This window comes from Macaca nemestrina, chromosome 7, assembly GCF_043159975.1.
Source record: "Macaca nemestrina isolate mMacNem1 chromosome 7, mMacNem.hap1, whole genome shotgun sequence".
In the NCBI taxonomy this organism is placed as follows: Eukaryota; Metazoa; Chordata; class Mammalia; order Primates; family Cercopithecidae; genus Macaca; species Macaca nemestrina.
The window spans coordinates 57705620-57732344 of NC_092131.1; the positions used below are offsets into that span (position 1 = coordinate 57705620).

A 26725-nucleotide genomic window follows, 5' to 3' on the forward strand; every position below is an offset into this window, starting at 1 on the left:
GCTAGAGGACGCCGGTCTCCGGCCGTGGAGGGTCAAGTGGCGGCTTCTGAACGCTAAGGCAGGGGAGCGTAGGGGATGGTGCCGGCGCTGCGTTATTTGGTTGGTGCCTGCGGACGGGCCCGCGGGGGTTTCGCCGGGGGCTTCCTTGGGGCGTGCGGGTCGGCGTCTGGGAGGCCCCGACCGCTGTGTGGAGGTGGCCGCAGCGCCAGCACCAGGTGAGTGACAGCTGGTCCTCCCCGCCGCCTGCACTGCTGCCTCTCGCAGTGGCACCTGGTGGTGGACCTGTGCCCCTGTTCCTATTTCCCTGTCCCGGGGTGAGAGCAGGTTGGGGTCTTGTGGCGCTCCAACCTCGGATCCCAGGAGCTACCAACCTGCAGGTTCATTCGTTGTATTTACGGGCTGGAGGAAAGGCAGTGTATAGAGTAGAGGTCAAGAGTAGCTCTGGCTTTGAGCAACCCGTTCACTTGCTGTTGAACTCTGGGCTACTTAACCTCCTTAAGAGCTCAGTTGTGAATGGGACCTTAGCCTCTCCTGTAGGTGGTCGTTTGAAGGATAAAAGGACCTAGCACACAGTGTAAGCAATCAAATATGCTGTTTATTAGCTGGCGTCTTTGGCGTTGCTTGGAAGATCTGAATACAGTCTTAAATCAGTTCCTGGCACACCCCGCATAGAGTTTCCCCCATCGGAAGCAGCTCTTATGCTAATCAAAGCCCGCAGAATTCAGTGTCCTGTGATTTATAGTTTGGACGTGACTTTCGAAACCACTGTCTTTCTCTGCCCTCTGTAGAAGAAACAGTTTGTGTGAAGGCTGTAAGGCTTGGAGAGGTTTTGGCTATTTTGAGGACTAGAAGGTGGGCCATATGAGTGTGACTGAAGCTTAGTGGAAGACAGATGGTGTGGAATGACCCGGGAGAAGGACTACATCACAGCAAGGTTTTTATTTTATTTTAACCACACGTTAACTTTTATTCTAAGAGCCACGGGAAACTATTTAAAAGGGTTTTAAGAAGAGGCTACACTTTGGGAGGCCGAGGCGGGCGGATCGCCTGAGGTCAGAAGTTGGAGACCAGCCTAACCAACATGGCAAAACCCCGTCTCTACTAAAAATATTTTAAAAATTAGCCTGGCGTGTTGGTGAGCCCCTGTAATCCCAGTTACTCGGGAGCCTTAGGCAGGAGAATCGCTCGAACGTGGGAGGCGGAGGTTGCAGTGAGTCGAGATCGCGCCATTGCACTCTAGCCTGGGCAACAGAGCGAGACTCTGTCCCGCAAAAAAAGAAAGAAAGAAAGAAGAGACTAGCGATTAAATGTTGATGTTGTAAAAGTTGACTGGCTGCTGCGTGTTGGTGGATGAGGGGAGTAAAGTGGGAGACCAGTAATAGTGATTGTGATTTTTTGTGGGGCATGTAGACAGTTCTTTTGGGAAGCTTTTCTTAAGGAAAGAAAAGTAGGGCTAGTGAAAGTTTTGTTTATACTTAAAATGTTTTTTAAAACAATTTTTGGAGTCAGGGTCTCACTCTGTTGCCAAGGCTGGTTTGCAGTGGCACAATCATAACGCAGCCTCCACCCTCTTGGGCTCAAGTGATCCTCCCGCCTCAGCCCCCCTCCCCAACTCTTCCTGCCCTCCAGAAGCTGGGACCACAGGCAGCTAATTATTTTCCTATTTTTTGTAGAGACGTCGCCCAGGCTGGTCTCGAACCCCTGACCTCAAGTGAACCTCCCTCTTCAGCCCCCCAAAGGGCTGACAGTACAGGTGTAAGCCACTGTGCCTGACCTATACTTTTATTTTGAAATAATTATAGATCCATTGGAAGTTGCAAAAATAGTACAGGCCAAGCATGGTGACTCAGGCCTGTAATCCCAGTGCTTTGGGAGGCTGAGGCAGGAGGATGACTTGAGCCCAGGAGTTTGAGACCAGCCTGGGCAAAATATGAGATCCCATCTCTACAAAATAAAAAATAAAATTAAATAAACAGTACAAAGAGATCCCATGTACCCTTCACCCCATTTACCCTAATGAAAACGTCTTATATAACTGTAGTACAGTATCAAAACCAGGAAATTGATATTGGCAAAATCCATGGACATTGTTCAGCTTTCATCAGTTTTACATGTATTCGTGTGTGTGTGTGTGTGTAGTTCTATGCAGTTTAATCATATGTATTAATTTGTGTAACTACCACCTCAATTAAGATATGAAAATGTGGCCAGGCATGGTGGCTCAGGCCTATAATCCCAGCACTTTAGGAGGCCGAGTTGGGAGGATCGGTTGAGCCTGAGTTGGAGACTAGCCTGGGCAACAAAGGGAGACAGCAAAACCCCTGCTCTACACAAAAATTAAAAAATAATTAGCCAGGTGTGGTGGCTTGCTCCTGTAGTCCTTGTGGAGCTGAGGCAGGAGGATCACCTGAGCCCAGGAGGTTGAAGGTGTGGTGACCTTTGGTTACACCACTGCACTGAAGCGTGGACAACAGAGCAAGACTCTCTTAAAAAAAAAAAAAAAAAAAAAAAAAAAGGTGATATAAAAAAATTCTGTTGCCACAAGGTTATCTGTTGTGTTACCTATCTCTTTATATTCACACCTTCCTCTCCATTATTCCTAACTCTTGGCAACTGTGAATCTAAATTTTTTTTTTTTTTTTTTTTTTTTTACACAGAGTCTCGCTCTGTCACCCAGGCTAGAGTGCAATGGCATGATCACGCCTCTTTGCAACCTCTGTCTCCTGGGTTGAAGTGATTCTCCTGCCTCAGCCTCCCGAGTAGCTGGGATTACAGGCATGTGCCACCACGCCCGGCTAATTTTGTATTTTGAGTAGAGATGGGGTTTCACCATGTTGGCCAGGCTGGTCTCAAAACTCACCTCAGGTGATCCATCCGCCTCAGCCTCCCAAAGTGTTAGGGTTATAGGCATGAGCCACTGCACCCTGCCTGAAATTTTTTATATCACCAAATATTTACTATAAAACTTTTAGAAAAAGGACAAAATCTTTGGACCTTGAGATGACATCAAAAGCGTGATCTCTAAAAGAAAAAAATGGACAAAATGGACTTCATCAAAATGAAAAACTTTTGCTCTGCAAAAGACTGTTAAGAGGATGAAAAAACTACCAAGAGATTGGGAAAAAAATACCAGCAACTGCATATCTCCCAAAGGACTATTACATAAAATACATAAAGAACTCTCAAAACAAGCCTTTGGAGACCGGCTTTTTTCGCACAGCATAATGTCCTTAAGATCCATCCAAGGTGTCGCCTGTATTGATAGCGGGTTTTTCAAAATTGTTGAATAGAATTCCATGGTATAGATACATCACAGTTTAACCATTTAACGTTAGTTGAAAAACATCTGAGCTGCTTCCAGTTTTTGGCTATTATGAATAAAGCTACTATGAACATTCATATTCAGGCGTTTGTATGAACAAAAGTTTTCATTTCTCTAGAATAAATGCCCAAGAATGCAGTTGCTGAGTCATGTAGTAAGTCCATGTTTAGTTTTTTTTTTTTTTTAAGAAACTGCCATACTCTTTCAGAGTGGCTGTATTATTTTACATTCCCACCAGCTATGTGTGAGTAATCCAGTTTCCCTTCATTCTCACCAGCATTTGGGGTTATCACTTTTTAAATTTTAGCCATTCTGATAGAGATGTAGTGATATTGTGGTTTTTATTTACATTTCTCTGATGCAATGGTGTTTGAACAATGCAGTGACTAATGGTATTGAACATCTTTTCATGTGCTTCTTTGCCATCTGTGTATCTGTCTTGTTTGATGAAATGTTTGTTAATATCTTTTGCCCACTTTTTGTTTTTTTTTTTTTTTTGGAGAAGGAGTTCTGCTCTTGTTGCCCAGGCTGGAGTGCAGTGGCGTGATCTCGGCTCACCACAACCTCTGCCTGCTGGATTCAAGCGATCTTCCTGCCTCAGCCTCCCGAGCAGCTGGGATTACAGGCATGCGCCACCATTCCTGGCTAATTTTGTATTTTTGGCAGAAATGGGGTTTCTCCATGTTGTCATGGCTGGTCTCAAACTCCCGACCTCAGGTGATCTGCCCGCTGTGGTCTCCCAAAGTACTGGGATTAAAGGTGTGAGCCATCGTGCCTGGCCTGCCTATTTTCTAAATGGCTTGTTTCGAGAGTTCTTTTATGTATGAGTCCTTTGGGAGATATGCAGTTCCTAGTATTTTTTTTCCCAATCTCTTAGTTTTTTATCCTCTTAACAGAGTCCTTTGCAGAGCAAAAGTTTTACGTTTTAATAAAGTCCATTTTATCTATTTTTTTCTTTTATGGATCATGTTTTTGATGTCAACTCTAAGTTCCAAGATTTTGTCCTATTTTTTCCTGAAAATTTTAAAGTGAATATTTGGTGATATAAAAAATTTCGTGTTAATGTTTTTAACTATAATGGTAGTGTGTGTTTTTAGAGATGCCTTTTAGAAATAACATTGAAATATTTACAGATGAAATAATGTGATGTTTAATATTTGCACCAAAATAGTATACTACAGGAGAGGATGAAATAGAGTTTAGAAGAAGCAAGATTTGCTGTGAGTTGATAATTAGTGAAGCTGGGTGATGTATATATGGGGCTTCATTGAACTATTTTGTCTAACTTTGTGTAGGTATGAACTTTTCCATAAAAAGATTAAGAAAATTATCTGTTAAACCATTCATTGGGGTTAACTTGAGATTAAGTGAGTTGTAGAGAAAGATGTCCCTTTCAGCCTCCATGGTTAGCTTAGCCTGCAACTGTCCTCCAGTGTTCATCTATGACTGTTGTTCTGTTCATCTTTCTCCGTAGTGGATGCTTGGAGATTTGTGCTTTAGTTTGTGAAACATATTTCAATGATTTTGTGTCACTGGATAAAACAGTGATTCTTCAGATTTGAGGAGGGGGAGTGAAGGGTGGCACATGTAGTTGGAAAAAGCATATTCAGTATGATAGTTTTATGTTTGAAAATAAGAAGAGTTTATTGATGGTTGTAATATAATCTGCAAAAACAATATATTGGCTGGGAATCTGTACCAAGGTAATAATTCTAAGTGGAAGGTCTACCTCCCCAAAAGCTTTTGTGTTATAATTATCAAAAGGCAGCAAGGGGCCATGTGCAGTGGCTCATGCCTGTATTCCCAGCATTTGGGGAGGCTGAGGCAATTGGATCACCTGAGGTCAGGAGTTTGAGACCAGCCTGACCAACATGGTGAAACCTCGTCTCTACTAAAAATACAAAAACTACCCCAGCATGGTGGTGTTCACCTATAATCTCAGCTACTAGGGAGGCTGAGGCAGGAGAACCGCTTGAACCTGGGAGTGGGAAGTTGCAGTGAGCCGAGATCATGCCGCTCCACTCCAGTGTGGGCAACAGAGTGAGACCCTGACTCCAAAATTTTTTTAAACATTTTCAGTATAAACAAAACTTACACTAGCCCTGCTTTTTCTTACCTTAAGAAAAGCTTCCCAAAAGAACTGTCTACATGACTCACAAGAAATTACAATCACTATTACTGGTCTCCCACTCTACTACCCCCATCCACCAACACACAGCAGCCAGAGTCAACTTTTAGAACATCAACATTCAATCACTAGCCTCCGTCTAAAAAACAAACAAACAAACAAACAAACAAAAAAACAAAAACAAAAAACCCAAAAAACAAAAGGCAGCAAGGATGAGAACATTATTATGGAAGTCAAAACCACCTGTGTAAGTGCCAAGGTTATGCTACCTTTTACAGAAAAGTGAGGCTTGAAGGCAAAGCAAAGTATCATAGTTGAACTTGAAAGTAAGAAACAAAAACAGTGTGAAAGTTGTCTCTCTTATACACACACAGCCATGTAATTGATGTAGATATCAACTTGATAAATTAAAAAAATACAGCCAGGTACGGTGGCTTATGCCTGTAATCCCAGCATTTTGGGAGGCCAAGGCGGGTGGATCACGAGGTCAAGAGATCAAGACCATCCTGGCCAACATGGTGAAACCCGTCTCTACTAAACATACAAAAATTAGCTGGGCCTGGTGGCGCACACCTGTAGTCCCAGCTACTCAGGAGGCTGAGGCAGGAGAATCACTTGAACCCAGGAGCTGGAGGTTGCAATGAGCCGAGATTATGCCACTGCACTCCAACCTGGTGACAGAGCCAGACTCCGTCTCATCAAAAAACAAAACAAAACAAAAAAAAACAGTCGGTCAAAACAGTCGGTCCTTGTTTTTGTGGGTTCTGCATCTGCAGATTCAACCAACTATGGATCAAAATATTTGGAAAAAACTATAAAAAATAACACAATTTAAAATACAGTATAACAACTATTCACATAGCATTTACATGGTACTATGTACTGTAAGTAATCCAGAGATGACTTAAAGTATATGGGAGAATGTGTGTAGATTATATGCAAATACTGTGCCATTTCATAGAAAAGACTTGAACATATGCGGATTTCCCATGGTATCCATGGGAGTCCTGAAACCAATCCCTTGTGGGTATTGAGGGATGACTATGTATAAAATACGATCAAGTAATACACATACAAATATCTTAAGTATTTGTAAATGTTTTGAACACCTACGTTAGTGGAAGATTATAGAGGTTTTGAAAACTAAAAAGCCTATCTTAACAATAGTTATTCTTCTGGAATTCTTCAAAACCAGGATATTTTAGAATCCATAAAACATCTGTTTATTGTGACAGTTGTGTAAAGGGTCAATGGCTGTAAATCAGTGAAGTAACTCCAGTGGAATGTGAATGTAGTAGATAAAAGATACCTTTTATCTACTGAACTTATGTTTTTAAAAACCTGTTTAAAGGCTTGGACTTCCAAATACACTCTGATCATATTAGTAATTTTTTAGTTGACCACTGTAAGCATTTGCCAATAACTAGTATTAATGTAGTGGACCCAGAATCCCATTTTGCTTGTGCTGCTCTTTTTATACCCTCTCTTTTTAAATGAGGTGTCATTCACTATCCTTGACAACCATTTTATCCAATCTAAAGCTGCTGCAGGAGAACCACCTGCTGAGCATCACCTGGAGGTTCTCCCTGTTTAAGTTATGAGGCTTATGCTCTGACCAAGGGAACTTTATCCACTTATGACCCCCAAATTAATTTAAGATGTAGGATTTGATTTATCAAGCTTACATGTTAGTTCCTAGTTGTCCAGGTATCTGTTTCTGGTTCCAGATATAGCCATAGATGTGGTAACAATTCTAATCAAATTTATGTGCTTTGCTAAGGATTTTGAAATTGAAACTTAGGTCACTTTTCAAAGAAAGGCCCTAATCTCTGAAATTTCCCTCTGTCTACTGTTCCTAGAAGATCCATATTTGTCGACCATCAGGTTAGTGTTAAAGGTAATCTTTTAAGCTTCTAATTGCAGAGTTATATAAATTATACATGCCTGTTCTAAATTTTGTAAATGGTTGTATAATCAGGGTTTGCCATGGCAAAGATTGTGGTTCCTAAGCCCATTTCTGGACCAATTATTGCCCCAAGGTTTATTTTCTCAGAGTTGTTTCCTTCTCAAAGAAAAACATGTAAAAATTCTTGCACACTAAAGTGTTAAAGCTTTAATGTGCTAACGCATTGTCAAGAATACTACATTGGAATTTTAAAAGGATAAGTAGTAGAAGCATGACTATGCTTAACACAAAGTATACTCATGCACTGCATAACAACGTTTTGGTCAACCACAGACTGCATGTACAATGGTGATACCAAAGATTATAATACCTGTTTTTTTCTGTACCTTTTTTTATATTTACACATTTTTAGATGCACAGATACTTACCATTGTGTTACAGTTGCCTGCAATATTCAATATAGTAACCTGCTGTACAGGCTTGTAGTCTAGGAGCAATAGGCTATACCATATAGCCTAGGTGTACAGTAAGCTATATCATCTAGGTTTGTGTAAGTACATTCTGTGATGTTGCACAATGAAATCACCTAGCAATGCATTTCTTAGAACCTATCTCTATGGTTAAGCAATGCATGACTGCAGTCACTTATGTAACCAGCCCGGCTGCTGTGCTATGGAAATATAGAGCAGATTGGGCAACCAGCTATCCTGCCTGCCAGTAAGCTGTAGTTGATTACCCTGCTGACCAGCGATGTGTATAACTTTTGAGGGTTTTTTTTTTAATGCGTATAACTTTTTTTTTTTTTTTTTTGAAACAGGGTCTGGCTCTGTCTTTCAGGCTGGAGTGCAGTGGCATGACCTCGACTCATTGCAACCTCCGCCTCCCAGGTTCATGCGATTCTCCAGCCTTAGCCTCCCGAGTAGTTGGGATTACAGGTGCCTGCCGCCACACCCAGCTAATTTTTGTATTTTTAGTAAAGATGGGGTTCTACCATGTTGGCCAAGCTGGTCTTGAACTCCTAACCTCAAGTGATCCACCTGCCTTGGCCTCCCAAAGTGCTGGGATTACAGGCATGAGCCATCACACCCAGCTTTGATTTGTATAACTTTTAAGGGTTGTTTTTTTTTTTTTTTTTTTTTAAATACATGTGAAACCAAATAGCACACGGCCCAATACTTTTTTTTTTTTCTTTTTTTTTTTTTTTTGAGATGGTGACTTGCTCTGTCACCAGGCTGGAGTGCAGTGGTGCAATCTCGGCTCACTACACCCTCCGCTTCCCAGGTTCAAGTGATTCTCCTGCCTCAGCCTCCCGAGTAACTGGGACTACAGGTGTGTGCCACCACGCCCAGCTAATTTTTGTATGTTTAGTAAAGTTGGGGTTTCACTATGTTGGCCAGGATGGTCTCGAGCTCTTGACCTCGTGATCCGCCCGCCTTGGCCTCCCAAAATGCTGGGATTACAGGCATGAGCCACCACGCCTGGCTGCCCAGTACATTTTAATGATTACAAATTAATAGTTTAATTGTCCATTGATGATGAAAATTATGCATGTGAAGTTTGGTGAGGTCTACTGTAAATATGCATTACTTTAAAGATGACTTTCTTTTGAAGCTCGTTTGATATAGTCATTGTTGGTGGCGGAATTGTGGGGCTTGCCTCTGCCAGAGCACTCATCCTGCGACATCCATCACTTTCTATTGGTGTTCTGGAAAAGGAGAAAGATTTAGGTATGTATATAATCAAAGTTGTTCTTTGGGCTTACTTGGGCATCTGCTTATTTTGTCTGTTCTGAATCTTTCATGCTGAATGTCAATGTTAGTATCTTAGTTTGTGTTCTAAAAGCAGAGTGTGGGACAAGGACATGGCTATAGGTTATTTATTTGAGAGGTTAAAGCGCAGTGTGGGACACAGAGGACATGTTTATAGGTTATTTATTTGAGATGTTATCTGAGGAAACAGGAGTGAGGGGGTGAGGAAAGTAAGACAGGGAGGGAGGAAAAGACATGAGAACACATCAAGATTGCTGTGGTGAGCTCGATTCCACCGGAACCTCTGAGGAGCAGTATAATGTCTCCCAGGATTGTGCTCACGTATCCGTCAGCTCCTGTCCCTACTGGTTGAGGATTGCTGCTGGTGATGTTGAGCACCCTGTGCCTTTCTCTAAAAAAGTTAGCAGAGGCCCCAAGGCAGAGTGCAAAGAGACATAGTGGGCCCCTGAAGTGGTGTGCTGGTAATGAGAGGTAAGTTTGTGCACCAAAGTTGTAGTTTAAATCAAGAGACGGACTGGAGGGATGCAACATGGATACCAGGGATGGCTGTGAGAAGAAGCTACCAGTTATCTGAACGAATTCAGGCAGAATTTTACATGATGTGGTCTCTAATAGCTTCAACTATTAGTTTGTTCTCTTACCTCTTATGTTTTGTATGAATCATGTACTTACTCTTATACCCTGTTTGTCTTGTTCTGTAGCTGTTCACCAGACTGGACATAACAGTGGTGTCATACATAGTGGAATTTATTATAAACCTGAGTCTCTGAAAGCCAAATTATGTGTACAAGGTGCAGCCCTTCTCTATGAATACTGTCAGCAAAAGGGAATTTCCTACAAGCAGTGTGGCAAGGTATGGCATTTTACCAGAGCCTTGACTGATTTCCAACTAGCGTTTTCTTAGTGATGTTTAGTATTACATTTTTAAAAAATATGGTATTTTGTTTCTTTGTATCTATGTAATTTTTGAAATCTAATCTTAGGGAAGAACTAAAAAAAGATGGTGTGACTTTATGTAATTTTCTAAATAAAAGTTTTATTGACATATAATTTATGCACCATACATTTTGCCCTTTTAAAGTGCACAGATCAGTTTTTAGTATACTCACAGAGCTGAGCAATCATCACCACTATCTAATTTTAGGCTTTTTCATCACCCCAAAAAGAAACCCCATATCCATTAACAGTCACTCCCCATTTCCACCTTCCCTGATGCTCTAGCAACCACTTTCTGTCTTTGTGGATTTGCCTATTCTGCACTTTTCATATAAATACCTTCATATGCTGTGTGGTCTTTTGTGCTGACTTCTTTCACTTAGCATAATGTTGTCAAAGTTCATCCATGTTATAGCATGAATCAGTACTTCATGGCTTTTGTGGCTGAACAATATTCCATTGTATGAATATACCACATTTTGTTTATTTGTTCATCAGTTGATAGACATGTGGATTGTTTCCACCTTTTGGCTGCTATGGATACTGCTGCTATGAACATTCATGTACAAGTTTTTGTGTGAACATATGTTTTCATTTATTTTGGGTATATACCTGGGAGTGGAATTGCTGGTTGTCAGGGTAACTCCATGTTTAACATTTTGAGGAACTGCCAAATGGTTTTCCAAAGCGCTGTACTATTTTACATTCCCACCAGTAATTAATTAGGATTCCAATTTTCCATGTCCTTGCCAACATCTATTTTGATTTGTCTTTTTTATTTTAGCCATCCTAGTGGAAGTTTTGATTTGCAGTTCCCTAGGGATAATGATGTTGAGTGTCTTTTATTTCTTCCTTTTTAGAAAATAGTTCTATTTTCTAAATATTAGCCAGATACTGTGGCTAATGCCTGTAATCCCGGCACTTTGGAAGGCCAAGGCTGGAGGATCACTTGAGCCCAAGGGTTCGAGACCAGCTCAGGCAACATAGTGAGACCCCATCTCTACAAAAAATTTAAAAAGTTAGCCAGGTGCGATGGTGCACACCTATAGTCCCAGCTACTTGGGAGGCTGAGGTGGGAGGACTGCTTGAGCCTGGGAGATCGAGGCTGCAATGATCCATGATCATGCCACTGTATTTCAGCCTGGGGGACAGAGCGAGGCCTTGTCTCAAAAAAAAAAAAAAATTAAAATTATTACTTTTTAACTTTATTACTTTTAACTTAAAAGTTGAGACGGGATCTTTCTTTGTTCCCCAGGCTGGTCTCAAACTCCTGGCTTCAAGCACTCCTCCTGCCTTGGCCTCCTAAAGTGCTGGGATTACAGGTGTGAGCCACTGTGCCTGGCCTAAAATTATTTTTTAATTGACAAAAACTGTATATATTTATCATGTACAACATGTTGTTTTGAAGTATGTATACGTTGTGGGCCGGGCACGATAGCTCACGCCTGCCTGCAATCCCAGCACTTTGGGAGGCTGAGGCAGGTGGATCACGTGAGGTCAGGAGTTTGCGACCAGCCTGGCCAACATGGTGAAACCCCATCTCTACTAAAAATATAAAAATTAGCCAGCTGTGGTAGCACACACCTGCGATGCCAGCTACTTGGGAGGCCGAAGCACGAGAATTGCTTGACCCTGGGAGGCAGAGGTTGCAGTGAGCCGAGACCTCACCACTGAATTCCAGCCTGGGCAACAGAGTGAGACTCTGTCTCAATAAGTATGTGTACATTGTGGAATGGCTAAATCAAGCTCACCAACATATGCATTACCTTTCATACTTATTTTTTTTTATGATGCAAAGACTTAAATCTACTCTCTGAGCAGTCTTCAAGAATATAATACGTTATTAACTACAGTCAACATTTTGCGTAAAAGATATCCTGAACTTACTTCTCTTACTTAACTGAAATGTTGTGTCCTTTAACAAGTATCTTTCCATACCACCCCTGCCTCCCTGCCACCCCCAGCCCCTGGTAACCACCGTTCCACTCTCTACCTCTGTGAGTTCAACTTTTTGAGATTCTACATATAAATGAGATCATGCAGCATTTATCTTTCTGTGCTTGGTTTATTTCACCTAAGATAATGTCCTGCAGGTTCATCTCTGTTGTCATTTGTGGCATGGACCATTTGTGACAATAGAGATGAACATGGAGGATATTATCTTAAGTATTTCTCATTATCTTAAAGATTTTCTCCTTTTTTAAGGATGACTGGTATTTTGTTGTGTATCCGCCCAACCCAGCCTCCCACAGTATTGGGATTACAGGCGTGAGCCACCACGCCTGGCCTGATCATATGGTTTTTGTCCTTCATCTTGTTGATACGATGTGTCACATTGATTCATTTACATATGTTGAACCATCCTTTGCATCCCTGGGTTAAATCCCACTTGGTCATGATGAATGATCTTTTTAATGTGTTGTTGAATTTGGCTTGCTAATATTTTGTTAAGGATTTTTGTATAGTGTTCATCAGGGATATTGGCCTATAGTTTTCATTTTTTTGATGTGTCTTTGTCTGGTTTTGGTATTGGTACTACCAGCCTCATGGAATGTGTTTGGAAATATTTCCTCCTCTATTTTATGGAATAGTTTGAGTAGGGTTTGGTATTAGTTCTTCTTTAAATGTTTGGTAAAATTTAGCAGTGAAGCCATCAGGTTCTGGGCTTTTCTTTACTGGGAGACTTTTTATTATGGCTTCGCTCTTATTGCTTGTTATTGGTTTGTTCAGGTTTTGGATTTCTTCATGGTTCAATCTTGGTAGGTTGTATGTGTCCAGGAATTTATTCATTTCTTCTAAGTTTTCTAATTTATTGGCATATATATTTGGTCATAGTAGCCTTTAACAATTTTTTGAATTACTGTGGTATTGATTGTAATATCTCCTTTTTCATCTCTGATTTTATGTATCTGGGTCTTCTCTTTTTCTTAATCTGACTAAAAATTTGTCAATTCTATTTATCTTTTCAAAAAAACCAACCTTTCATTAATCTTTTGTATTGTTTTCTTTGTTTCGATTTCATTTATTTCTGCTCTGATCTTCATTATTTCTTTCCTTCTACTAATTTTGCATTTGGTATGCTCTTGCTTTTCTAGTTTTTTAAGATGCATTGTTAGATTATATGAAGTTCTACTTTTTTGATATAGGTGCTTATAGCTATAAACTTTCCTGTTAGTACGGCTTTTGCTGTTTCCCATAGGTTTTGGTATGTTGTGTTTCTGTTTTCATTTGTTTCATTTAGGAGCATATTGGTTTTGTTTGCTTGTTTATTTTTTTTAGATAGAGTCTCACTCTGTCACCCAGGCTGGAATATAGTGGCACTATCACAGATCACTGGAGCCTTGACCTCCCAGGCTCAAACAGTCATCCCACCAGCCGGGCGTGGTGGCTCATGCCCATAATCCCAGCACTTTGGGAGGCCGAGGCAGGGGGGATCACCTGAGGTTGGGAGTTCGAGACCAGCCTGACCAAGATGGAGAAACCCCGTCTCTACTAAAAATACAAAATTAGCTGGGTGTTTTGGTGCATGCCTGTAATCCCAGCTACTTGGGAGGCTGAGGCAGGATAATTAATTGCTAGAACCTGGGAGGCAGAGGTTACAGTGAGCTGAGATCGTGCCATTGCACTCCAACCTGGGCAACAAGAGTGAAACTCTGTCTCAAAAAAAAAAAAAAAAAAAAAAAAAAAAAAAAAGTCCTTCTACCTCAACCTCTGGAGTAATGGGGATCACAGGTGCACCACCATGCCTGGCTAATTTTTTTTTTTTTTTTGAGATGGAGTCTTGCTGCCACCCAGCCTGGAGTGCAATGATGCCATCTCAGCTCACTGCATCCTCCACCTCCTGGGTTCAAGCAATTCTCCAGCCTCAGCCTCCCAAGTAGCTGCGACTACAGGTGCACACCACCACGCCTGGCTAATTTTTGTATTTTTAGTAGAGATGTGGTTTCACCTTGTTAACTAGGCTGGTCTCAAACTCCTAACCTCAAGTGATCTACCCGCCTCAGCCTCCCAAAGTGCTGGGATTACAGGTGTGAGCCACCATGCCCAATCATTTTGTTGTTGTTGTTCTTTTTTTTTTTTTTTTAAGTTAGGATCTCCCTCCATTGCTCAAATTGGTCTCAAACTCCTGGGCTCAGGTGCTCAAGTGATTTCTCACCTTGGCCACCTAAAGTGTTGAGATTACAGGTGTGAACCACCGTGCCTGGCCAGCAGCATATTGTTTAATTTACATGTGTTTGTATAGTTTCCAAAATTTCTCTTGTTATTGATTTCTAGTTTTATTCCATTGTGGTCAGAGAATATACTTGATATAATTTCATTAAAAAAAATTTTTAAAGACCTGTTTTGTGGCCCAACATATTGGTCTATCCTTGAGAATGATCCACGTGCTGGAGAGAAGAATATATATTCTGTGGCTTTTGGATGAAACTGTCTGTAAATATCTATTAGGTCCATTTGGTCTGTAGTGCTCAGTAGTTTATTCTTTGTGATGCTTTTGTGAGAATTGTTCTCCTAATTTAATTTTTTGTAATTCATTGCTAATGCATGGAATATGATTGATTTCTGTATGTTGATTTTTTTTTTTAATCCAGTGACCTTTCTGAACTCATTTTGTTCTAATTGTGTGTGTGTCTGTCTGTCTGTCTATGAATTCCTTAGGCTTTACTATATGCAGGATCATGTCATCTGCAAATAAGTTTCTTTTCCAATTTAGATGTCTTTTACCTACTTATTCTGCTTACCTGATTTCCACGAGTGGAAGCTCCAATACTGTGTTGAACAGAAGTAGTAAAAGTGGACCTTCTTGAATTGTTCTTGATCTAATGGAGAAGCATTCAATCTTTTACCCTTAAGTTTGATGTTAGTTGTGGATTCCCTTTATCAGATTAAGAAAGTTCCTTTCTGTTCCTAGTTTGTTGAGTGTTTTCTATCATGAAAAGGTGTTGAATTTTCTCAAATGCCTTTTCTGCTTCTATTGAGGTGATCATGTGGTTTTTATCCTTTATTCTGTTAATGTAGTGTATTAATACATTTTTGGATGTTAAATTGATTTTACATTCCTGTGATAAATCCCTCTTGGTCATGGTGTAAAATCCTCTCTATATGTTGCTGCATTCAGTTTATTAGTATTTTGTTCAGGGTTTTGCATTAATATTTTTAAGGGATATTGGTTTGCAATTTCTTACGATATTTGGTTTTGGTAAAAGGCAAAATACTTTTTCTTTCTGAAGAGAAACCAGAGCACTGGTTGTAGTATCAAACTAATATTGGCCTCACAGAATTAGTTGGGAAGTGATTCTTAGTCTTCTGTTTTTTGGAAGAGTTTATGAAGAATTAGTTTTTTTTTTTTTAACATCTGGTAGCATTTGTGAATAAAGCCTCTCAGCCTGGGCTTTTTTTTTTTTTTTTAATGTGGGAAGTTTTCAGTCACTTCATGTGTTATAGGTTTATTAAGTTTTTCTTGTCGAATCAGTTTCAGAACTTTGTGTTTTTGTAATAATTTGTTCATTCCATCTAGATTTTCTAATTTGTTGCCATACAATTGTTCATAGTGTTCTTTTATAAGTCCTTTTATTTCTGCAATGTTGGTAGTCATGTCCCTTCTTCATGTAAGTTTTTTTTTTTGGAGACAGGATCCCACTTTGTCACCCAGGATGGAGTGCAGTGGCACAATCTTGGCTCTTTGTAGCCTTGACCTTCGGAGCTCAAGTGATCCTCCCACCTCAGCCTGCTAGTAGCTGGGACTACAAGTGCACACCACCACACTCAGCTAATTTTTTTGTATTTTTTTTGTGTGTGTGTGTCTAGATTCCATCTAAATCTAGATGGAATGAGTCACCATGCCTGGCCCTTATAATTTTTAAGAATAAAAACTTATTGTCACCATTAAAGATGCTGGGTGTGGTGGTTCACGCCTGTAATCCCAGCACTTTGGGAGGCTGAAGTGAGTGGACCACCTGAGGTCAGGAGTTCCAGACCAGCCTGGCCAACATGGTAAAACCCCATTTCTACGGAAAATATAAAAATTAGCTGGGCATGGTGGTGGGCACCTGTAATCTCAGCTACTTGGGAGGCTGAGGCAGGAGAATCATTTGAACCTGGGACACAGAAGTTGCAGTGAGCTGAGATCCTGCCATTGCACTCCAGCCTGGGTGACAAGAGTGATACTAAAAAAAAGATGCTTTGAGAAAAAAAAAAAAATTGTAGGGCTGGACTCAGTGGCTTATGCCTGTAATCCTAGCACTTTGAGAGGCTGAGATTGGCAGATTACTTGAGCCCAGGAGTTTGAGACCAGTCTGGGCAATGTGGTAAAACGCTGTCTCTACTAAAAATACCAAAAATTAGCTGAGTGTGGTGGCACATGCCTGTAGTCCCAGCTTCTAGGGAGGCTGAGGTGGGAGAATCACTTGAGCTTGGGAAGTCGAGGCTGCAGGGAGTCATGAATGGGCCACTTCACTACAGCCTGGGCAATGGGAGTGAGACCCTGTCTCAAAAAAAAAAAAAAAAAAAATAGAAATTTAAAAAATAGAAACAAATTTTTTGAAGAGACAGAGTCTTGCCCTGTTGCCCAGGCTGGAGTGCAGTGGCACAATCACAGCTCACTGCAGCCTTGAACTCCTGGGCTCAAGTGGTCTTCTTGCCTCAGCCTTTGAAGTAGCTTGGATTATAGACATGAGCCCCTGTGCATGGCCACATTTTAAAAAATAATTCAGTAAAATGGGCCTGACATAAGTGAAAAAGGCAAGGTATAAAAGTCTAGTTTCAGTTTTTCTTATTGAGTTGTAAGAATTCTTTACATATTCTAAATACAAGATCTTTATCAGCTACGTGATTTGCAAATATTTTTTCTCATTGTGTGGGTTATCTTTTCAATTACTTGATAGAGTCCTTTGATTCCACTTCTGTTTTTAAGGTTAATTATTTATTGATTTAAGCCTTTATACCTTGATTAAAAGTGTCACCTCATGAAATTCGGTTGCCTCTTTGGTATGAAATAATGACTTGTGAATTCTAAAATACCTTCAAATATGCACCTGTGTTTTCCTTTGCCCCTTTCCTTAAGTAAAGAAGAAACTGTACCTCAAACAGGTATTTTTCCCATAAATAAATAGAAAATAAGTTGATGAATTTACTGTTTTTCCCCTTGCAACAGAATGTATTAGTAAATACTTTATAATGTATTCCAAAAATAAAAGGGATTGTCTTGTCAGTTATATTCCATTACATTCAATACCAGTTGTCTTTCTGATGTGCTGATATTTTACATTTTCCTGAAGAAATAAGGAGGCCATTCTGTTTTGGGGGGGCGGTGGTGGGGAAGTGAAGTCCAAGCAACTTATGCTTCTCTCCCTTCTGGGATTGAGAGTGTGGTAGTGATGAGTTGCTTATGACCAAGATGCACATAGAGACTGTGGTAACAGAAGTGGAAATTGAGGCTACATTGCACTTTTAGGGAAAATGTGTTTTTATGCCATTTTCTTAAGACAACTTTTCTTGGTGGAGGAAAAAAATAGTCATGAAGAAAGGAAGAATTAGATATGTGAAGAAAAAATAATTTAAAAAAATTAACCTCGTTTGGGTCATACGATAGTTGATGATTTTCCACTGACTTTATCTTTCATCACTGATGATACATTGACCATTGACCTCTATCAATGCTCCTTACCTTTTTTTTTTTTTGAAGCTTATAGTAGCTGTTGAACAAGAAGAAATTCCCAGACTTCAGGCCCTGTATGAGAGAGGCCTCCAGAATGGTATCCAGGGCCTGAGGCTGATCCAGCAGGAGGATATAAAAAAGAAGGAGCCATATTGTAGGGTAAGTGATTAACTAGCTTCAAAGGGAAGTTTTTATTTAGGGCTTAGTCCTGTGACATGGAGGCTGAGGGTGAGTTTATAGGAGGCAGGAATAATGTAAAATCAGTCAGATAATCCTGTCACAGAAGTAGTGAAGTGACAGACACAAGAGGGCATTGCCACAAACTCTGGACACCTGATTTCTTTCTCTGTGAGAAAATACCAGGTGTGAGCAACATGAACAAAGACAGGAGGAGGCCTGAGACCACATGGCATGTTTGGAAAACACTGAGCAGTGAGGTGTGATTGGGAGCATTGGGTATATAGGGAAAGATAAGAGATGAGACTGAAAAGGCAGGGTTAGGCCCACATAAAGGGCTTGGCATTCATGCTAATAACATTGAAGTTTATCCAGTAGGCATGGGGAGCCATTGAACATTTTTGGAGGAGGGCAGCTGTAGTGTCTGATCTATATCACAGGTGGATAAGGCTGGCATGAGTTTGAAGAGTAGCTTGTAGACTATCTTCCTTAAACTTGCCATAGGGAAAAAAACAGATCTTTAGTCATGAAAGAGACAGGAATAGTAATATAACAGTTATTCTGCATGTTAACTTTCACTGATAACCTTTCAGAGACTATTAGTCCAACTTCGCAGTTTCACTGACTGTTCCAATGAATGGCTAATTTTCTCCTGTGGGTAGAAATTTAACTGTTCCAATAGCTGGACTTCCGGAACGTGTCTCAGAGAATGTGACCTTGAACTCGCTATCAGGCAATGCTTTTTAACTTGGTTTAGAGAAACACTATGGGAAATAGGCTGGAAAATGTGTAGACTATTAGACCATTTATTTGTTCATCTACATCTCTCAGAGTGGCATGTCTACACTGCAGTGTTTTGTCTTTCCCATTCTACCCCTTGACCCCAATTACTGTCTTTGAATTGTGCTTTGGTTTTATGGCATCAGCCTATGGAGAAGGTCATTGTGTCAATCACTGTGACCTCCATTGTGAGGATGTGATTGAGGACATAAGTTATTCACTCTGTTACACAACATCTTGCTCTGAGAACCTGCAGGAGACATTTCTCTCAGATCTTAGTTCTGAGAATAATTTTATTCTTCCTGACCACAGTTGGCTTGTTTTTATCTTATGGACATTGAGTGATTTAACTGATTGCATTGCCCTGTGTACTTTGGCTGCAAGGAAGCTCAGAGACACATTTGTGCCCTACTCCTGCCAGATATCTAGGGCCTTAAACATACATTTTTATTTTTGTATACTAACTTCCCTCTTCATTTCATCTTACCTTTCCACCCTCCTTTTCTGTCTACCCTAATTTCTTGGAACCATAACATACAATGGAAATTATAAATGGATAGCTTAGTGAATTTTCACAAAGTGTGACCAGCACCCAGGACAACAAACAAATGTTACCAACCTCCCAGTACTCCCCTCATGTCCTTCCACTAGGACGTTTCCCCTAAGAGTAAACACTGTCCTGACTTCTTACATCATAGGTGGTTGAATTTTAGGTAAGTAGAATGATATAATATGTGTTCTTTTGTATCTGAACTTTTTTTTTTTTTAAGACAGGGTTTTGCTGTGTTGCCCGGGCTGGAATGCAGTGGCACAGCATTATTATAGCTCACGGTAACTTTGAACTCCTGAGCTCAAATAATCCTCCCACTTCAGCCTCCCGAGTAACTGGGACAACAGGTGTGTGCTACCACATCCAGCTAATTTTTTTTTAAAAAAACTTTTTAATTAAATTTTTTGTTAACCCAGGCTGGTCTTGAATTCCTGGGCTCAAGTGATCTACCCATCTTGGCCTCCCAAAGTGCTAGGATTACAGTTGTCAGCCATCATGCCCAGCTGTGTCTGGGCTTCTTAAGTTCAATATTGTTTATTAAATTCATCCATATTGTTACATATATTTGTAGTTTGTTTGTTGTCCTTGCTGTATACCGCTATGAATGTAGCATGGTTCATTCTACTGTTGATGGGCATTTGGACAGTTTCCAATTTGGGACTCTTCCAAAAATTGCTGCTATGAAAATTCTAGTACATATGTTTTAGTGAGCACACGTACACGTTTTTATTGGGTATATACCTATGAAGGAACTTGCTAGTTTGCAGTTTATGGATATGTTTAGCTTTGGCAGGTATTCCAGAGTTTTCCAAAGTGTTTGTCCCAATTTATACTCTCATGACCATTCCAGTGCTCCATGTCCTCAACCAACACTTGGTATTGCTTATTGATTTTATTTTAGCCATTCTGGTGGGTATGTAGTAGTATCATATTATGATTTTAATTTATATTTCCCTGTGGATTCACACATTTATGCACCTTTATATGTATTTATTGACCATTTGGATATTTTATTTTGTGAAGTACCTGTTTGAGTCTTTTACCCACTTTTCTATTGGGTTGACCATCTTTCTTATAATTATTAATTATTCATTTTAGGACATATGTAGTCTGGATATGAGTCTTTTGTTGGATATATATATGCATATACACACACACACACACACACAAACTGCATATCACAAATATCTCCTACTACTCTGTAGCATGTCATTTTATTTTATTTTATTTTTTTGGAGAAACAGGGGGTCACTCTGTCATCCAGGCTGGAGTGCAGTGGTGTGATCAGAGCTCACTGCAATCTTGAACTCCTGGGCTCAAGCAATCTTCCTGCCTCAGCCTCCTGAGCAGTTAGGACTACAGGTGTGTGCCACCACACCCAGCTAATTTTGTATTTTTGTATTTTTGCAGAGATGGGGTCTTGCTATGTTGCCTAGGCTGGTCTCAAACTCTAGGGCTCAGGTGATCCTCCTGCCTTGACCTCCCACAGTGCTGGGATTGCAGTGTTTCACTTTCCTAATATTGTCTTCAGATTAATAGAAATTCTTAATCTTAATGTTACCAATTTATGCCTATGTTTGTTTTTTATGGTTAGTGTTTTTTGCGTTTTAGTTAAATTTTCTGGATGCATTCAAAGACTTTGTAAGAGAAATAAAATAAAATAGAAAAAAAGAGAAATATTTGCCTAGCCCAAGGTCTAGAAGATATTCTATGTGTTTCTCTAAAAGTTTTATTGTTTTACGTTTCACATTTAGATCTGCAGTCCATTTGGAATTGATTTTTATATATGGTATAAGTTAGGGGTCAAGGTATATTTTTTCCCCAAACGGATACCCAGTTGAGTCAGCATCCCTTATCAAAAAACCATTATTTTCCCACTGTGCTGCAGTATTGCCTTTATGATATCAGATATGTGGCGGGTCTATGTCTGGACTCCATTCTGTTCCATTGCCTCTTCTGTGCTACTACCATAATGTTTAATTATAATAGCCATTTTTTTTAAATGGGGTTTCACTCTGTCACCCAGGCTGGAGTGCAGTGATGTGATCACAGCTCACCATGGCCAGCTAATTTTAAAATGTTTTGTAGAGACAGAGTCTCACCATATTTCCTAGGCTGGTCTCGAACTCCTGGGCTCAAGTGATCCACCTGCCTCGGCCTCCCAAACTGCTAGGAATACAAGCATGAGCTATAGTAGCTTGGCCTATAGTAGCTTTTTTTTTTTTTTTTGAGATGGAGTCTCTCTTTGTCACCCAGGCTGGAGTGCAGTGCCACCATCTCGGCTTACTGCAACCTCCATCTCCTGGGTTCAAGCAATTCTCCTGTCTCAGCCTCTCCAGTAGCTGGGATTACAAGCACCCGCCAACATGCCTGGCTAACTTTTGTATTTTTATTTATTTATTTATTTATTTATTTATTTATTTATTTTGAGACGGAGTTTCACTCTTGTTGCCCAGGATGGAGTGCAATGGCGCAATCTCAGCTCACCGCAACCTCTGCCTCCTGGGTTCAAGTGATTCTCCTGCTTCAGCCTCCAGAGTAGCTGGGATTACAGACATGCACCACCAGGCCCAGCTAATTTTGTATTTTTAGTATAGATGGAGTTTCTCCGTGTTGGTCAGGCTGGTCTCGAAAACTCCCGACCTCAGATGATCCTCCAGCCTTGGCCTCCCAAAGTTCTGGGATTACAGGCATGAGCACCTGGCCCTATAGTAGCTTTTTAATGGGCCTGAATATCTGGTAGAGTAAGCCCTTCAGTTTTTTTCTTCAACGTTGTCTTGGCTTTTCTTGGATCTTTACATTTCTACATGAATTTTGGAGTTAATTTGCTAAACTCCACAATATAACCTGTTATGATTTTGATTAAGGTTGCACTGAATCTGTATGTCTATGTGGAGACAATTTACATCTTTGTAGTATGGAGTCTTCCAATCCTTGAACTTCATATATCCCTCCTTTTGTCTGGATCTGTTTTGATTTATTATATAATGTATTATGATTTTCAGGATATAAGTCTTGCATGGCATGTCTCTTACATTTATGTCTACAAATAATTTGTATTTGATGTTTTCTGATACTCATTAATAGTATTGTTATTTAAAGTTCATTTTTTATTTGTTTGTTGCAGGTATATGTGGAAATATAATTGATTTCTGACCTTGTATTCAACTTTCTAGTTAAATTTACTTATTGGTTCTAAATAATTTGTCTAGAAATTCTTTTGGATTTTTTATACCCAAACATTTTATCTCAAATAACTATTTTATTTCTTCTTTTCTAATTCATATACTTGGTTGATCCAATGGTTAATCCTAGTTTGTATAGTTTTATATGTGTTTTTTTTATTTTTACAAACTGCTTCATCTTTTCTGCAAAAAGATAAGATAGAAATGTATTTTTCAAGTTCAGGACAAATAAAAGCTTAAAGGAAAAAAAAAATGTATTTTTTCTCTTTATCTCTGGTTGTAAAGTTAAAGTTGGGTCAAAATATGCAAGATTTTCTGAATTCATGTAAAACTCCTAAGACGCTGATAGTACCCAGGAGTCTAAATAATGTTGAATGAGTTCTTCCTGCAGAGAAGGTTATAGCATCTTGGTCTCCAGCAAGCCACTATTCCTTTCCTGGCACCCAGTCAGGATAATCAAACTCTTTTGCTTGTGGGATACACTAGGTCTTGTTACTTCCCTTTTCTCTCCTCAAATATTCCTTATTTCTCTGAGATAGTGAATTAGTGACTGATTTTTTTAAGTAGAATATTTTCATTGACCATCTTATTTTGGCCACCTGCTTATTTCACACTCTGAGCAAATTCTAAATGGTCAAAGTCAAGGTTGGCAAATTCTGTCCTGTGGGCCAAATTCTTCTTGCCACCTGTTTTTGTATGGCCTGAAAGCTAAAAATTTTTTTTTTTTTTTTTTTTTTTTTTGAGACGGAGTCTCACTCTGTCACCCAGGCTGGAGTGCCGTGGCATGATTTCTGCTCACTGCAACCTCTGCCTCCCTGAGTTCAGCAGTTCTCCTGCCTCAGCCTCCCGTGTGGCTGGGATTACAGACACATGTCACTATGCCTGGCTAATTTTTGTATTTTTAGTAGAAACAGGGTTTCACCATATTGGCCAGGCTATTCTTGAACTCCTGACCTTGTGATCGCCTGCCTCAGCCTCCCAAAGTGCTGGGATTATAGGCGTGAGCCACTGTGCCTGGCCATACTAAAAGTGTTTTTTACATTTTAAGTGTGTTAAAAAAAATTAAAAGAAGAACATTATTTTGTGATGAATTAAAATTGTATGAAATTCGTCCAGGCATGGTGGCGTGTGCCTGTAATCCCAGCCACTTGGGAGGCCGAGGCAGGAGAATCGCTTGAACCCAGGAGGCAGAGGTTGCAGTGAGTGGAGATTGGGCCACTGCACTCAAGCCTGGGCAACAGAGCGAGATTCCATCTTAAAAAAAAAAAAAAATTATATGAAATTCAAATTTCAGTGTCCATAAAGTTTTATTGAAATACAACCACAAATATTCATTTATGTATTGTCTGTAGCTGTTTTTGTGCTGAACAGCCTCATTGAGTAGTTGCAACAGAGATCATAAGCCTAGATAGTCAAAAATATTTACTATCTGTCTCTTATAAAAAAGGTTGCCTACCCTTGATCTAAATAGCAGGTAGCTACTGAAGGACTTGAACAGAACACTGACAGTCAAAATGTACTAATTTAGCAAAGTTTATCAAATTTGAATATGTAAGATGGAACTGGACATGGGAAGAGGAGAACCAAAGCCACTTATTGTTATTTTTGAATTATCTGATTCCAGTAATTCTCAGACTTAAGGGAGTTTTGACATGTTATCCTTTAGTTTATCTTGTTGCATCCTTCCATTTTTTAAAATTAACTTGGATCTAGCATAAGGTAAGCACTATAATGTAGCTGTTGAAAAGTCAAACAGACATAAGCTCCACTTTCACATCTGCCTCTTTAATGGCTGTTAACATTGAGTGGGTTATAATCTTTCTAATCCTCAGACTCCTCCTTTGTAAAATGGAGATTGTTTTGAGAATTAAATGAAATACTATGTATAAGGCATTCGGCTTATGTTAATCCCTTAAGAAATGGTAGATATTATTATATGCTTATTTAAACAATCCTAGTAAATTCAAATTGGTTTTGTTTGAAATATTTGGGGATGTTTTCACTTCTGCTTTCTTCAGCTTTTTTTCTGCCAGCCTCCTCTAAAGCCATAAAGCCAGCCTCCTCTGGTCAGCTCATTAGAGTGCTCTTTCTAAACCTTTGAATGAGATGCTCCCTGAATCATGAATTGTTAGTAAAGCTAATTAGATCTTTAAACTAAATTTGTTGTAATTTTGTCTTTTAACACACTCAATAGTTTTGTAATGCACTGTGTAGATAAGAAACAGGATAATAGATTTTCCTGTTAAGATAATTAAGAATATTTAATTATGTGTATTCTTCCCCCAGTTTGTATTTCCCCTTTTCCTGATGTGTTACATTTATTATTTTATTCTTTTTATTTTCTTTAAGGCATATCAGTCTTTTTTAGAGTGAGATAGCCTATTTTAAAACAATGGAGAGAGATCCTGGCATATTATAAAACTAGGGTTGTGAATAATTGATATAAGGGCTGGTTGTTTAGACTGATGTTATGCTTCAAGGAAAAAAAAATGCTAGTATTAAAATTAAGAAATTAGGAGGCTGTTACGTATGTGGGAGCAGAGAGTATATGGGAAATCTCTGTACTTTTGCTCAATTTTTTTATGAACTTAAAACTGCTCTTAAAAAAGAGTCTACTTAAAAAATTTAGATTAAACCCACTTCCTGTTTCTTAGCTATGCAGTCAGTGCATTACAAAACTGTTGAGTGTGTTAAAAGACAAAATTACAACAGATTTAAAGACCAAATTAGCTTTTTTTAGTGATTCATGAATCAAGGAGCATCTCATTCAAAGATTTAGAAAAGGCACTCTGATGAGCTGACCAGAGGAGGTTGGCCTTTATAGGCAGAAAAGAGCTGAAGAAAGCAGAAACAGAGAACCACTGCACTCCAAATAATTTAATTGTCGAGTTTGAAAAACAGGATTACTGGTATCCTAGTGGTACTGAAATTTGGAGAATTGGTCTATTTGATTGTTGTCTGTTGTGTTGTTGTTGTTAAGGCTTTAGAGACAGAAAAAATCGGAACAGGAACCCATGATTTTTTATATTATGTATTACCTAAAGAAAAGCAGATTGGTTGTTTCAAAGTTACTTTCCTTATAAGGTTAAAACAGAGGCCAGGCGCAGTGGCTCACACCTGTAATCCCAGCACTCTGGGGGGCCAAGGCGGGCAGATCATCTGAGGTCGGGAGTTTGAGATCAGCCTGACCAATGTGGTGAAACCCCATGTCTACTAAAAATACAAGAATTACCCGGGTGTGGTGGCGCATGTCTGTAATCCCAGCTACTCGGGGGCTGAGGCAGGAGAATCGCTTGAACCAGGGAGGCGGAGGTTGCGGTGAGCTGAGATCGCGCCGTTGGACTCCAGAAAAAACAGAGAAGACTTCCTTATCAAGCTGGCTAAAACCAGCCTGTTTGGGAACTTGGCTGTTAGTTATCTCTTCTGATTTCTTAGGTCATATAAACAACTTGGTTTCCATCTGGTGAGGAGGAATTTTAGTGTGAGTGACTCCCTTTTGGTTTGGTCTGTAGAGGCCTAATACAGAAGCTCAATGCAAAACAACGGCTTCCTATATATGTTATTAAACATGTCCTTCCTGAAAATAGACTAAATCTATTGCTGTTTCATAGCTTTATATGATTTTGATGGAATTTGATTGTGAACTAATATAAGAATTTCACATATTTTCAAAAAGCTAGAAAAAAGGATTTTGAATTTTTACATCACAAAGAAATGATAAATGTTTGAGGTGATTGATATACTAATTACCCTGATTTGATCGTTACACATTGTATACACATACTGAAATATCATTGTGTTCCATAAATATATACAACTATTGGCTGGGCGTGGTGGCTCATGCCTGTAATCCCAGTACCTTGGGAGGCTGCGGTGATTGGATCATTTGAGGTCAGGAGTTCGATGGCAAACATGATTAAACCCCGTCTCTACTAAAAATAAAAAAAATAGCCAGGCGTGATGGTGGGTGCCTGTAGTCCCAGCTACTTGGGAGGCTGAGGCAGGAGAATCGCTTGAACCTGGGAGGCAGAGGTTGCAGTGAGGCGAGATTGCACCACTGCACTCCAGCCTGGGCAACAGAGCGAGCCAGACTCTGTCTCAAAAATAAATAAATAAACAATTATTATGTGTCAACTAAAAATAAGTTTCAAAAAATTTTTAAAAACACTTTCATTGATGTGCTCCTATCAAGTATTGCCTTGAAGGATGAAAGAATTGATAACCTCCTTCAAAAGGACGTGCCAATTTTTAACACCTTTTAATTTTTATTTCCTTTGAAAAGTCTTTCAAATGTTAAGATTGGTATCAAAAAGAA

At 39.6% G+C, this 26725-nt stretch overlaps 1 protein-coding gene across 5 annotated transcripts in view; it reads left to right on the plus strand.

Moving 5' to 3' along the window:
• Positions 1–10: 10 nt before the first annotated feature.
• The window catches only part of LOC105481842 (L-2-hydroxyglutarate dehydrogenase), a 109556-nt gene continuing 82841 nt past the window's right edge, over positions 11–26725 (plus strand). For 2 of the 5 annotated variants that reach the window (XM_071100208.1, XM_071100207.1), the window contains exons 1-3: positions 8968–9083; positions 9827–9978; positions 17746–17877. Coding sequence is in view for 2 of the 5 variants with exons in the window: in XM_011741630.3 (XP_011739932.1) it covers positions 76–215; positions 8968–9083; positions 9827–9978; positions 17746–17877 (540 nt within the window). In the remaining 3 variants the exon portion in view is untranslated. Of the gene's footprint in view, positions 216–788; positions 935–7313; positions 7335–8967; positions 9084–9826; positions 9979–17745; positions 17878–26725 lie in introns of those variants that run through there. The other 3 variants (XM_011741631.3, XM_011741630.3, XM_071100210.1) reach the window with 3 other exon arrangements.